Source organism: Trachypithecus francoisi, unplaced genomic scaffold, assembly GCF_009764315.1.
Source record: "Trachypithecus francoisi isolate TF-2019V2 unplaced genomic scaffold, Tfra_2.0 Lachesis_group17, whole genome shotgun sequence".
NCBI lineage: Eukaryota > Metazoa > Chordata > Mammalia > Primates > Cercopithecidae > Trachypithecus > Trachypithecus francoisi.
This window is the reverse complement of record NW_022681462.1, coordinates 86,934,136-86,947,543: the sequence shown is the minus strand read 5'-3', so window position 1 is coordinate 86,947,543 and position 13,408 is coordinate 86,934,136. Positions and strand designations below refer to the sequence as shown.

At 40.8% G+C, this 13,408-nt stretch overlaps 1 protein-coding gene across 3 annotated transcripts in view; it reads right to left on the bottom strand.

The window, feature by feature from the left end:
• Positions 1–2,651: 2,651 nt before the first annotated feature.
• Positions 2,652–13,408, bottom strand: part of UBXN2A (UBX domain protein 2A) — an 83,027-nt gene continuing 72,270 nt past the window's right edge. For 2 of the 3 annotated variants that reach the window (XM_033176401.1, XM_033176402.1), the window contains exon 7: positions 7,168–7,883. In XM_033176401.1, coding sequence (XP_033032292.1) covers positions 7,685–7,883 — 199 coding nt within the window. In that variant the 3' untranslated portion in view covers positions 7,168–7,684. Of the gene's footprint in view, positions 7,884–13,408 lie in introns of all 3 variants that reach the window. The other variant, XM_033176400.1, reaches the window with a different exon arrangement.

Here is a 13,408-nt window from a genome sequence, read left to right as displayed (position 1 = left end):
CTCCCGGGTTCAAGCAATTCTCCTGTTTCATCCTCCCGAGTAGCTGGGATTACAGGCATGTGCCACCACACCCGGCTAATTTATATATTTGTAGTAGAGATGGGCTTTCACCATGTTGGCCAGGCTGGTCTTGAACTCCTGATCCTCAGGTGATCCACCTCTGCCTCCCAAAGTGCTGGGATTACAGTGAGCCATTCACCTAGCCTGAATTGTATACTTTAAATGGGTGAATTGCACAGCATGTGAATCATGTCAATAAAGCTGTTTAAATTTAAAAGGGAAGGAATCTGCTTCTTCCTACTGGCTGAAATACAAATGTGTTGGCTGGTGCCAGTGCAGCTGCCTTGAGACCCCAAGTTTACAGAGTGATGAGACTGGCAGATCAACAGTACAGGAATCGGATGATTTTATGAGGTTGATCTACCAGCCCTGAACTGCTTCCCTCTGAACTTTTGCATGGGAAATAAAATTTGACCTTGTAAGCAACTATTTTTCTGGATTTTCTGTCATAGCTAAATCTAATCCTAAAGGATACACTACCCGGTTTAGAGCAAGTCATTCCATTTTATGTCTTAATTCCTTAATCTACAAAATGGGTACATTTTGTTTCCCTGATTGCAAATACAAAGATAGATTAGATAATGCATGCGCTAAATATTTAATTCCTTGGAAGTTAAACATAAACTAAAGCCAAAGTTTCTTTAGATAATCTACTTCTACAATTTGTGGTTTTTTTTTTTTTTTTTCCTTTTTGTGAAGAATAGGATCTTGCTATGTTGCCTAGACTGGTCTCGAACTCGTGGGCTCAAGCTATATTCCTGCCTCTGCCTCCTGAAGTGTTGGGAATTACAGGTGTGAGCCACTGAGCTCAGCTAGGTAACCTACTTTCAAGTACAACCTATTGATACGCATTTTTAATAGGTTTGGAAATACTGCATTCTCAACACTTGTACTTTGTTGTTTATACTACTGCAATTTTAAGTTTGAAAGGCAGCAGGTGAAAACAATTTTAAAAATTAAAAAATGACCAGGTGTAGTGGCTCACACCTGTAATCCCAGCACTTTGGGAGGCTGAGGTGAGTGGATCACCTGAGGTCAGGAGTTCAAGACCAGCCTGACCAACATGGCAAAATCCCGTCTCTACTAAGAAAATACAAAATTAGCCGGGCATGGTGGTGGGCTCCTGTAATCCCAGCTACTCGGGAGGCTGAGGGAGGAGAATCGTTTGAACCTGGGAGGTGGAGGTTGTAGTGAGCTGAGATTGCGCCATTGCACTCCAGCCTGGGCAACAAGAGTGAAACTCCATCTCAAAAAAAAAAAAAAATAATAATAATAATAACTTTTTTGGACAGCAAAAAATGTAATTATAATAAAAGGCATTTCCCTAACAGTTATTATTCTATTTAAAGTTACGGTAAGTTCATAATGTAATTTTTAATGCAAAAGACAGATAAATTAGATTTCAATAAAGTAGGATTAAAATAACAAAGGCAGCTGCCTTTTAATTAAAACAAGACTAAAAGCTGATACACTAAAAAATATCTGAAAGGATGCACATCAAAATGTTACCAGTAGTTTTTAATTTCTAAATTTTATTTTTTACTTTTTTCTTTTTTGCGAGACAGAGTCTTGCTCTGTCGCTTAGGCTGGAGTGCAATGGCATGATCTCGGCTCACTGCAACTTCTGCTTCCTGGGTTCAAGTGATTCTTCAGCCTCAGCCTCCCGAGTAGCTGGGATTACAGGCGCCCGCCACCATGCCTGGCTAATTGTTGTATTTTTAGTAGAGATGGGGTTTCACCATCTTAGCCAGGCTGGTCTTGAACTCCTGATCAGCCCACCTCGGCCTCACAAAGTGCTGGCATTACAGGCAAGAGCCACTGCGCCCGGCCTTTTGTTTTCACTTTTTAAAAGAGACAAGTTCCCCCTGTGTTGTTCAAGCTGGAACGCAGTGACTATTCACAGGTATAATACCACTACTGATCAGCATTCGTTCTTGCTCCTTTTCCAGTGGGCAACCTGGTGGTCCCCCGTTCCAGTGAGATCACCAAATTGATGCCAAACTTAGTGCAGACACCTGACCGACTGGCAGAGCACACTACACCCCAGAACTTCTGGGCTCAAGGGATCCTGCTGCCTCAGTCTCCTGAGTAGCTGGGACAACAGGCACGCACCACTAGAACCGGCAGTGGTTATATGCGAAAGGCAGAATAATAGGTGATTTAAGGATCATTTTAGCATATCTGCATAATTTTCTATAATGAATATAAATTATCTGTGCAAAAAATACATTAAAACAAATGACAAAGCCAAATATTGGTCTACTGAATAAGCCATTTCCATTTGAAGATTTAGTGCAATGAACAATTTTTTCATAAAATGGTTTGTACTTAGGAAAAGAAGGAACAAAGGAGTAAACCCTACTAAAGAGTATTCATGCTAGTTCAGCTCATGACACAAAGAATAGTTGAAAAATTAAGCACACCATTGAGTTAGTATTCAAAAATATCACATCTTTACATTTCTGAGTATTAAATGAAAGTAATGTTGGTTAAAGCAAAGGCACCTAATAAATGTTTGATTATCAAACTGAATGACTTTGCCAAATAAAATGACAAGTGTATTTGCATATAACTATTTTATAACAGGGGTAAATGATTTCACAGATCCTTTTAATGAACAGTATTTCATTCTTAACAGTTCTTTAACTGTCAGCAAAAGATTGCTCTCAAAATACTTTAAGGCACTGAAATAGATGCACACATATTATCAACATGCTGAAATGTCATGAAAAATTATACTGAGAGAATTATATAATATAAGATTATTTTTTAAACGGAAAAAAAATGCATAGTAATTAACCAATAAACCAGAATCTGTAACATTAGATATGTATTTCTTTTTTCTTTCTTTTTTTTTTTTGAGAGGAGTCTTGCTTTGTCACCCAGGCTGGAGTGCAGTGGCGTGATCTCGGCTCACTGCACCCTCTGTCTCCGGGGCTCAAGTGATTCTCCTGCCTCAGCCTCCTGAGTAGCTGGGACTACAGGCACGCACCACTATGCCCAGCTGATTTTTGTATTTTTAGTAGAGACAGGGTTTCACCATGTTGACCAGGATGGTCTCGATCTCTTGACCTCGTGATCCATCCACTTAGGCCTCCCAAAGGGCTGGGATTGCAGGCATGAGCCACCGTGCCTGGCCTAGATATGTATTTCTATATATCATCCCTAACAATTTTTTTCAAGAAACTGAAGACAGTTTTGAAACAATTGCTTAGGTCAAATTGTATTCCACATCTAAGATGATTATTTTCAAGTTTTCCTTCCCTTAGCAAATTCAGTTTGTTTTCCAAAGTCAACCTCTTTTGATAATTCTACATATTTAACTAACAACTTTACAACTTTTAAATTGTCAGGTAAAAAGCTTTACTGGATGATTCTCATTGTAGAGAACCTTTGAGAATATTATTCACATTAATGAACGTTTCACAGTTAGAATAATGAAGGTTATTGCTGACACCAGGTCTTTCTCCATAGGACCCTTACTGGGATGTATTCTACAGGTACATACCAATAGAACCTCCTGTGTATCTTCTGGTTAAATAATTATAAACTGGAAAATCTACCAAAGAGGCTTTTCTATTGGTACACAAGAAACATTCTCAATGAGAGACCCCTATATGGAGAATCATATGTTGACCATAATTATGCAAATAAAAATGCTACATGATAGGCCTATATGAAACATTTTCTTAGATTCCTGAACATGTATTAAAAATCATCCTGTTATTTTCTATATCAGAAAGATAAGTTCATTGATTTTTACCATTGCCTCATTTTTTAATTTTTAATTTTTGGTAAGAATATTATTTTTGTTTCACTACAGAGAGGCTCTAACATTGCTGTGTAAACATTATCAACAATAAATATTTATTTTCTATTATGTACCTATTCATTTCTAAGAGTAACAGACAAAAGGAAAAGGCTCTCCTTTGTCCTCCCTCTTTTCCTAATAGAAAGACAGCCTTCTGCCCTAAGGAAGGCTGGGAGCTAGGAAAAGCAGCATTCTCACAATAGACTGCAATCAGAAGATAGATTTTATGTCAGGTCATCTAGTTACATAGATATTTCCCTGTTGCTATTCCTGAGTCCTTAGTAAAAACCTTAATTAAATGTTCCAGCCTTGTCTTGGCTGTGCTACAGGAGGTAAAGCACAAGTTTATGTCATGATTGGTTTAGCGACAAAAGGTAACCAATTCTTTCCAAGAGCAAACTGGGTGACAAGGATAAACTTAGTGGTCTAGCAGATCTGTTTCAGTGGAGTCTTCCACTGTCCCTGGTGAAAGCATGCAGGTTTTATTTTCTCAGGGTAAAAGCTTAGAATGGAATTTCCTGAAGAAAGGTACTTCTACCTCATACTTAAGAATCACATAAGATTAAAAATGCAGAGATCTGAGACCCATCACAGACACAATGAATCAGAATCCTTGTGGAAGGTGGTAGGAACAGCATTTTTGAAAAGCTGCCCCAAATGATTCTGAAACTAAGGCTTGAGAATCATTGAGAACCATCACTTTATATAGATTGGTTCTCAAAGTGTGCCTGAGGGATGATCCCTGGAGGTTCCCATTCAGGGCACTGTGAAGTCAAAATGTTTTTCATCATCATACTAAGGCATTATTTGCTTCTTTTCACTCTTTCACAAGTGTACAGTGGTGTCTTCCAGAGTCTACATGATATGTGACTGCACAACAGACTGAATGTAGAAGACATGAGAACCCATCTATCTTCTTTATGACAGAAAGTAATTCCCCAAAAAAAGCCGGCCACTTTTCCCACTAAATTGTTTCATGTTTTATAAGTTATTATTGGCTGGGCACAACGGCTCATGCCTATAATCCTAGCACTTTGGGAGGCCGAGGCGGGTGGATCACCTGAGGTTAGGAGTTAAGAGGCCAGCCAGGCCAAATGGCGAAACCCCATCTCTACTAAAAATACAAAAATTAGCCAGGCGTGGTAGTGGGTGCCTATAATCCCAGCTACTCGGGAGGCAGAAGAATTGTGTGAACCTGGGGGGCGCAAGTTGCAGTGAGCCAAGATTGCGTCATGGCACTCCAGCCTGGGGGAAAGGGCAAAACTCCATCTCAAAAAAAAAAAAAAAAATTATTATGGCAGGGTCTTACTCAATTGCCTAAGCTAGAGTGCAGTGGCACAATCTCGGCTCACTGCAACCCCTGCCTCTTGAGTTCAAGCAATTCTCCTCCCTCAGCCTCCCTAGTAGCTGAGATTATAGGCGCATGCCACCACGCCCAGCTCATTTTTGTATTTTTAGTACAGACATGGTTTTACCACATTGACCAGGCTGGTCTCGAACTCCTGACCTCAGGTGATCTGCCCCCTTTAGTCTCCCAAAGTGCTGTGATTACAGGTGTGAGCCACCACGTCGGACTAATTTTTGTAATTTTTATAGATGGGGTTTTGCCTTATTGCCCAGGCTGGTCTCAAACTCCTGGGGTCAAGTGATCCACCTGTCTTGGCCTCCCAAAGTGCTGGGATTACAGGTGTGAGCCACCACGTCCAGCCAGAAGTTATTATTTTTAAATGAATTTTTTTTTTTTTGAGACAGAGTCTCGCTCTGTTGCCAGGCTGGAGTGCAGTAGTGCAATCTCGGCTCACTGAAACCTCTGCCTCCTGGGTTCAAGTGATTCTTCTGCCTCAGACTCCCATGTAGTTGGGATTACAGGCACACGCTACCACACCCAGCTAATTTTTTTTGTATTTTTAGTAGAGATGGGGTTTCATCACGTTGGACAGGATGGTCTCGATCACCTGACCTTGTGATCTGCTCACCTCAACCTTCCAAAGTGCTGGGATTACAGGCGTGAGCCACCGTGCCCAGCCCATAAATAACTATTTTAAGCATTTAATATTTAATATGGTAATATATATAGCTCACATAAACAAATGGTCTTGAGATAAAAATGTTTGAGAATTGCTGCTTCATGGCATGCATCTCGCACCTTATGAACATTACTGCTGCTATGGACCACTTAGTTCCTTGGCACACTCAATGCATACTTCATTTTGAATCTGATTCAACAGATCATTTGCAAAAAAAAAAATGTTAAACTTATTTTCAGGTATGGGGATTTAATCTGACAGTGAAAAATTGAGGTCTAACTGGATTTAGTTAAAAGTCTAAGATATAAAGCATGTTTTTCGTCGCGATATCAAAATGAAATAATCTTTAAATGTATTCACAAGTTGACTGTGATGTATGAAACAGAAAACCAGCTGGGCACAGTGGCTCACACCTGTAATCCCAGCACTTTGGGAGGCCTAGGCGGGAAGATCACCTGAGGTCAGGAGTTCGAGACCAGCCTGACCAACATGGTGAAACCCCGTGTCTACTAAAAATACAAAATTAGCCAAGCGTGGTGGCGCATGCCTGTAATCCCAGCTATTTGGGAGGCTGAGGCAGGACAATCGCTTGAACCCAGGAGGCGGAGGTTGTGGTGAGTCGAGATTGCGCCACTGCACTCCAGCCTGGGCAATTAGAGCGAAACTCCGTCTCAAACAAACAAACAAACAAAAAAAGAAACAGAAAACCATACTTTATGTGATGCATTTAAAAATATTAGTAATGTGACACATATAGGCATTAGATTCTGAGTGGTGGCAAATGAATGGCTAATCCCAAATGTTAGCCAAAAACAAATCCGTAATTTTTGAAAGAAAATAAAATGGAAAGGGAATAGGTTTTCTAGAAAGAATTTTCTTTTATTACATTTTTAGAAAGTGTAGAAATGTGAGTAGGCAGATTAATCTTGACACTATACTAAGCTACACAATTTTATTTTTATTTTTTAAATTAAAAAAATAAATAGACAGGGGTCTCACTCTGTTGACCATTCTGATTTTAAACTCCTGGCTTCAAGTGATCCTCCCAACTCAGTCTCCCAAAGTGTTGGGATTACACGCATGAGCCATTGTGCCCGGCCACAATTTTATTTTATTTATTTTTGAGAGGAGGTCTTGCTCTGTCGCCAGGCTGGAGTGCAGTTGCTCAATCTCGGCTCACTGCAACCTACACCTCCTGGGGTTCAAGCGATTCTCCTGCCTCAGCCTCCTGAGTAGCTGGGACTACAGGTGTGCACCACCACACCCAGGTGTATTTTTAGTAGAGACGGGGTTTCACCATGTTGGCCAGGATGGTCTCAATCTCTTGACCTTGTGATCTGCCTATCTTGGCCACCCAAAGTGCTGGGATTACAGGCGTGCGCCACCGCGCCCGGTCGTATTAGCTATTTAAACACTCTGAGGCAGCTAACATTTAAATAAATCCCTGCTGTCCGGGAATGATGTTTGAATGAATATTGTGAACACATTCGCTAATTTATACCATATTAAGATTCTAAATAATACAGCTATTTAATATGTACTGATAACTGGTATTTGAAAATAAGTCTATTTTTCTGAGTAGCCTTTTGGAGAAAGTGCACTGAATATATAGTTTCCAGTCATATGCTACTGTCCTAACTTGTACTTATCTAAACATCTCATCAAGAGAGAGTTCAACAGTACTGAAACCAAAAGTGAGTCTGACTTCTCCAGTCCCCAGTTTTGGTTTGCATGTCCACTTACAACCATCATTTCTTCACAAATTTTCCACTTAGTCTATCAAAAATCAGTGCTCTGAAAGTTCTCTAAAAGGTGCAGCAGTTTTTTGGAGTCTCTGAATGATGACAGCATTCTGTAAATCTGCTTCTTCCAGTGTGAGTGTCTCATCTAGCAACCTGAGGACAGGAAGAGCTGTTGCCAGGGAAAATGGAGGACTTCTTTGAGATCCTTGGTATTTTTCAATGAAGTCTTTGATATGGCTTACTCTGTAAAACAGCAAAAACTATTAATATAATTTTATGAAAATCTGAACTAATTTATAGTAGTAACAATTGGTAAAAGTATCTGGATATATTATTATTGTTATTTTTAGAGATAGTGTCTTGCTTTGTCATCCAGGATGGAATGCAGTGGTGCCATCATAACTCCTGGGCTCAACTGATCCTCCTGCCTCAGCCTCCCAAAGTGCTGAGATTACAGGCATGAGCCACAACACCCAGACTCTGGATATGTTAATACACAGAATAACTGAACTGTGATATAACTGATTATTTGGGCTATCTTTTAAAATTTGACTCCCAGAAATTTGATGACAATAAGGAATTACTACTGTTAATTATCTTAGGTAAGACAAAGGAATTACGGCTATGTTTTAGAGAGGCTGTCACAATTGTAACATGATGGTCATGTAGCCATGGATTATAGAACGCATCCTCATTTCACAGATGCTAAAATGTGAAAAAATGTGCAACTTACAATTAATGAAATATGCATATTATGTAAGAAATAATTCATTCAATCAATTCACTAAAATTCACTACGTGCCACTTTACTAAACTGGTAAGGACTATCAAAAAAGTCTAAGACCCAGTCCTGTGTATTCATTTGGGTACCAAAAATTGGATAACTAAAGGTTAAAGCTTATGTCAAAGAACATAAATATAAAAAGCAAGAAAACAAAGGTTAAAAGAACTGGGGAAAGATTTCTGGAGGTGGAAGGATTGGAGTGTGGACTTAAAAGACAGGTCCAGCTGCTCGGGAGGCTGAGGTGGGAGACGAAGGTTGAACCTGGGAGACAAAGGTTGCAGTGAGCTGAGATCATGTCACTGTATCCCAACCTGGATGAAAGGGTGAGACCCTGTCTCAAAAAACAAAGATTCTTTTTTTTTTGAGATGGAGTCTAGCTCTGTTGCCTGTGCTGGAATGCAGTGGCGTGATCTTGGCTCACTGCAACCTCTGTCCACCTCCAGGGTTCAAGCAATTCTCCCTGCCTCAGCCTCCCTAGTAGCTGGGATTAACAAGCGCCTGCCACCACATCCAGTTGGTTTTTGTATTTTTTAGTAGAGACGTGGTTTTGCCATGTTGGCCAGGCTGGTTTGAACTCCTGACCTCAGGTGATATGCCCACCTAAGCCTCCCAAAGTGCTGGGATTACAGGCGTGAGAGACCGTGCCCGGCCAAGATTCTTATCCATTATTCTTCTCTGCTTTTATATTTTTCAAGTGTGTCTTCTCAAATATTATATGACTTATTTGTTTATTTTCTGTCTCTCCTGACTTGAAATTACACAAAACAAGTATTTTTTGTTTCTGTTCAGAGATATATCCTTGGTGCCTAGAAAAGTACCTATCGGAGATACAATACATATTGGATGAGTAAAAAATAAATTAAAAAGTTCATGTATTAATGATGAAGATGACAACAAAAAACTAGAAAGTGGAAATGACAGAAACCAAAAACAATGTTGAGAGATATTCTATATTTACGTATTAAGTTAGAAAATATTAAAATAGGCCAGGTGTGGTGGTTCACGCCTGTAATCCCAGCACTTTGAGAGGCTGAGGAGGGTGGATCACCTAAGGTCAGGAGTTCAAGACTAGTCTGGTCAACATGGTGAAACTCCATCTTTACTAAAAATACAAAAATTAGCTGGGTGTGGTGGCGGGCTCCTGTAATCCCAGCTACTCGGGAGGCTGAGGCAGGAGAATCACTTGAATCCAGGAGGTGAGGTTGCAGTAAGCCAAAATCACGCCATTGCACTCCAGGCTGGGTGACAAGAGCCACACTCTGTCTTAAAAAAAAAAAAAAGAAAAAAAAGAGAAAATATTAAAATAAATCAAGTTCTGGCAAAACTAATAAAATCAAAACAAATGCAATATATAAAGGCTTTACAGGCCAGGTGCGGTGGCTCACGCCTGTAATCCCAGCACTTTGGGAGGCCAAGGCAGGCAGATCACAAGGTCAAGAGATCGAGACCATCCTGGCCAACATGGTGAAACCCCGTCTCCAGTAAAAATACAAAAATTAGCTGGGCGTGGTGGTGCGTGCCTGTAGTCCCAGCTACTCAGGAGGCTGAGGCAGGAGAATAGCTTGAACCTGGGAGGCAGAGGTTGCAGTGAGCCGAGATTACGTCACTGCACTCCAGCCTGGGCGACAGAGTGAGACTCCATCTCAAAAAAAAAAAAATAAAAATAATACAAATAAATAAATAAAGGCTTTAGAATGTTCATATTCTTAAATCCAGAGATATGAGAAATCAGATGTGCTTATGTAAACTGCTATTTTATCACAGCCTTAACATCTAATTTACCAAAAGAAGAAAATCCAATGAAAGTATAAAGATATTTTCAGAAATAAAACTTAAGCAAAAAGTTGGTCTTTAAAGAGACTAATAAAAATGAACAAATCTGACAAGATTTATCAAGAAAAAGAGGCTAGCTCACACCTGTAATCCCAGGACTTTGGGAGGCCAAAGCCGGTGGATCACTTGAGCCCAGGAATTCCAGATCAATCTAGGCAATATAGCAAGACTCCATCTCTAAATAAAAAAGAAAACAGCCGGGCGCGGTGGCTCAAGCCTGTAATCCCAGCACTTTGGGAGGCCGAGACGGGCGGATCACGAGGTCAGGAGATCGAGACCATCCTGGCTAATACGGTGAAACCCTGTCTCTACTAAAAAATACAAAAAACGAGCCGGGCGACGAGGCGGGCGCCTGTAGTCCCAGCTACTCGGGAGGCTGAGACAGGAGAATGGCGTGAACCCGGGAGGCGGAGCTTGCAGTGAGCTGAGAGCCGGCCACTGCACTCCAGCCCGGGCGACAGAGCAAGACTCCGTCTCAAAAAAAAAAAAAAAAAAAAAGAAAACAGCACTGGGTGCAGTGGCACATGCCTATAGTCCCAGCTACTTAGGAAGCTGAGGTGGGAGGATTCCTTGAGCCCAGGATTTCTGGGGCTGTAGTGTGCTATGGCAATCAGGTACCTGAGCTAACTTTGGGATCAATATGGTGACCTCCAGGTGAGGGAAGTTCCCTAAGGAGGGGTGTACCAGCGCAGCTCAGAAATGGAGCAAGTAAAAACTCCTGTCACCATATTGATCCCAAAGTTAGCAATCACGTGCCTGAGCTAACCTTGGGATCAATATGGTGACCTCCAGGTGAGGGAGGTTCCCTAAGGAGGGGTGAACCAGCCCAGCTCAGAAATGGAGTAAGTAAAAACTCCTGTGCTGATCAGTAGTGGGATTGCATCTGTGAATAGCCCCTGAAATCCAGCCTGGGCAACATAGCCAGACCCCGTCTTATTTTAAAACAAACAAACAAAAAGGCTGGGCGCGGTGGCTCACGCCTGTAATCCCAGCAGTTTGGGAGGCTGAGGCGGGCGGATCATGAGGTCAGGAGTGGCAGGCGCCTGTAGTCCCAGCTACTTGGGAGGCTGATGGAGAATCGCTTGAAATCGGAAGGTGGAGGTTGCAGTGAGCTGAGATCGCGCCACTGCACTTCCGACTGGGCAACAAGAGCGAAACTCTATCAAAAAAAAAAAAAAAAAAGAAAAAGGAAACAGAAAAAGAGAAGGCATCATTGAATAACAATAGGAATGTAAATGCAGCATAACTAAAGATTCAGCAGAGTGTAAAAAGACATTAAGAGGGCTGAGCATGGTGACTCATGCCTATAATCCCAGCACTTTAGGAGGCCAAGGCAGACAGATCACCTGAGTTCAGGAGTTCGAGACCAGCCTGGCCAATATGGTGAACCCCATCTCTACAAAAAATACAAAAAATTAGCTGAGCGTGGTGGCACACACCTGTAGTCCCAGCTACTTGGGAGGCTGAGGCAGGAGAATCGCTTGAACCCGGGAGGCAGAGGTTGCCGTGAGCCAAGATCCGCCACTACACTCCAGCCTCAGTGACAGCGAGACTCCAACTCAAAAAAAAAAAAAAAAAAAAAAAAAAAAAATTAGCCAGCCGTGGTGGCACACACCTGTAATCCCAGCTACTTGGAAGGCTGAGGCAGGAGAATTGCTTGAGCCTGGGAGGTGCAGGTTGCAGTGAGCCGAGATTGTGCCACTGCACTCCAGCCTGGGTGACAGAACGAGACCCCATCTCAAAAAAATAAATAAATAAAAAATAAAAAGACAGTAAGAGGATTTTGTTTTGATCACTGATGAAAGAGGTTTTTTTGAAGTAGTGCTCCTAAAAATATTGTTATAAAACCTGGGCAATACAGAGATAGTCCCTGACTTAAAATGCTTTGACAAACTATTTTTCAACTTTACAATGGGTTTATCAGGGTATTAAATGTATTTTCAACATGGATGGGTTTATGGGGACATTACGTCATAAGTCAAGGAGCATCTAAACATAAAAGAGCTGTATGAAAGCAGTGAAGACCAACCAATGTAAATGATCTCTGAGAGCCCTGTGGGAAGGAAATGCACAAGGTGAGCTCCACATTCACACTGGTTTGTTTCACTGAGGGCACTTTCCAATTTGTTGCAGTGAATTAGCAGGGAAAAAAAAGCCATTTCACTACACCAAGGAGAGACAAGAAGCTGGGCTTTATTAGCCAAAATCCTGAACAGAGGGAACCACAAAGAAATGTGCCCAGAAAACCATAACAAATTCTCAAGTTATTGGCTAACTCCTCAGTTATTAGTAGAATGAGAATTCAAAGAGCCCAACAGAAACACAGCAACTGAGAAGAGATTCAAGCAGCTGCAAAATGCTGGGCACACAGGCTCTAGAGTTTAAGCTCGGCCAATGTGGAGGAGTCTTGGTAAACACCCAGGTTTTCACCAGTTCTAAGGGTCAGACCCTAAGGATCAAGTCCATGCTCTAAAAGCAAAACAGATAACCAACTAGCCCCAGTAAAGTCTACAGTCAATCCAACTAACTCTTAATAAAATGAACATAATCCATTAGGAATCTGTCTGATAGAAGCACAGGTATTTTTGGAGGAAGATGATGTCATCTGAAACTTCTACAATGTTTCTATAAACAGTGTCTGACTACCAGATGAATTATAAGGTATGGTAAAATCCAGAAGAAGCAACAGATAAAATAAAAAGATGAGGAATTTCACCAGACACCTGAAAAATAACAGACTCAAATGAAAAGTCTACAAATGATAGTATAATTGAAAGTAAGAATTCCAACAGATGTATTTAGCAGACGAGACCAATACAACAGATTACTAAACTGGAAGACAGGTCAAATAGAAAATATGCAGACCGAATCAGAAGGAAAAAGAAGAAAAAAACTAGAAAAGAATATAAGATATACTGAAAACAGCTAACATACATGTAAATAAAGTCACAAATGCCAAAGACAAGAGAGAATAAAATACGAGAAAATCTCCATCAATACTGACCAAGAAACTCCCCAAACTGACAAAAAACCTTAACTATGGATTCAAGAAACTCAGCAAATTCTAAGCAATATAATACAAAGATAACTAACACCTAGGCACATCATATTCAAACTATTAAAATCTAAGAACAAAGAGAAAAATTTTAAA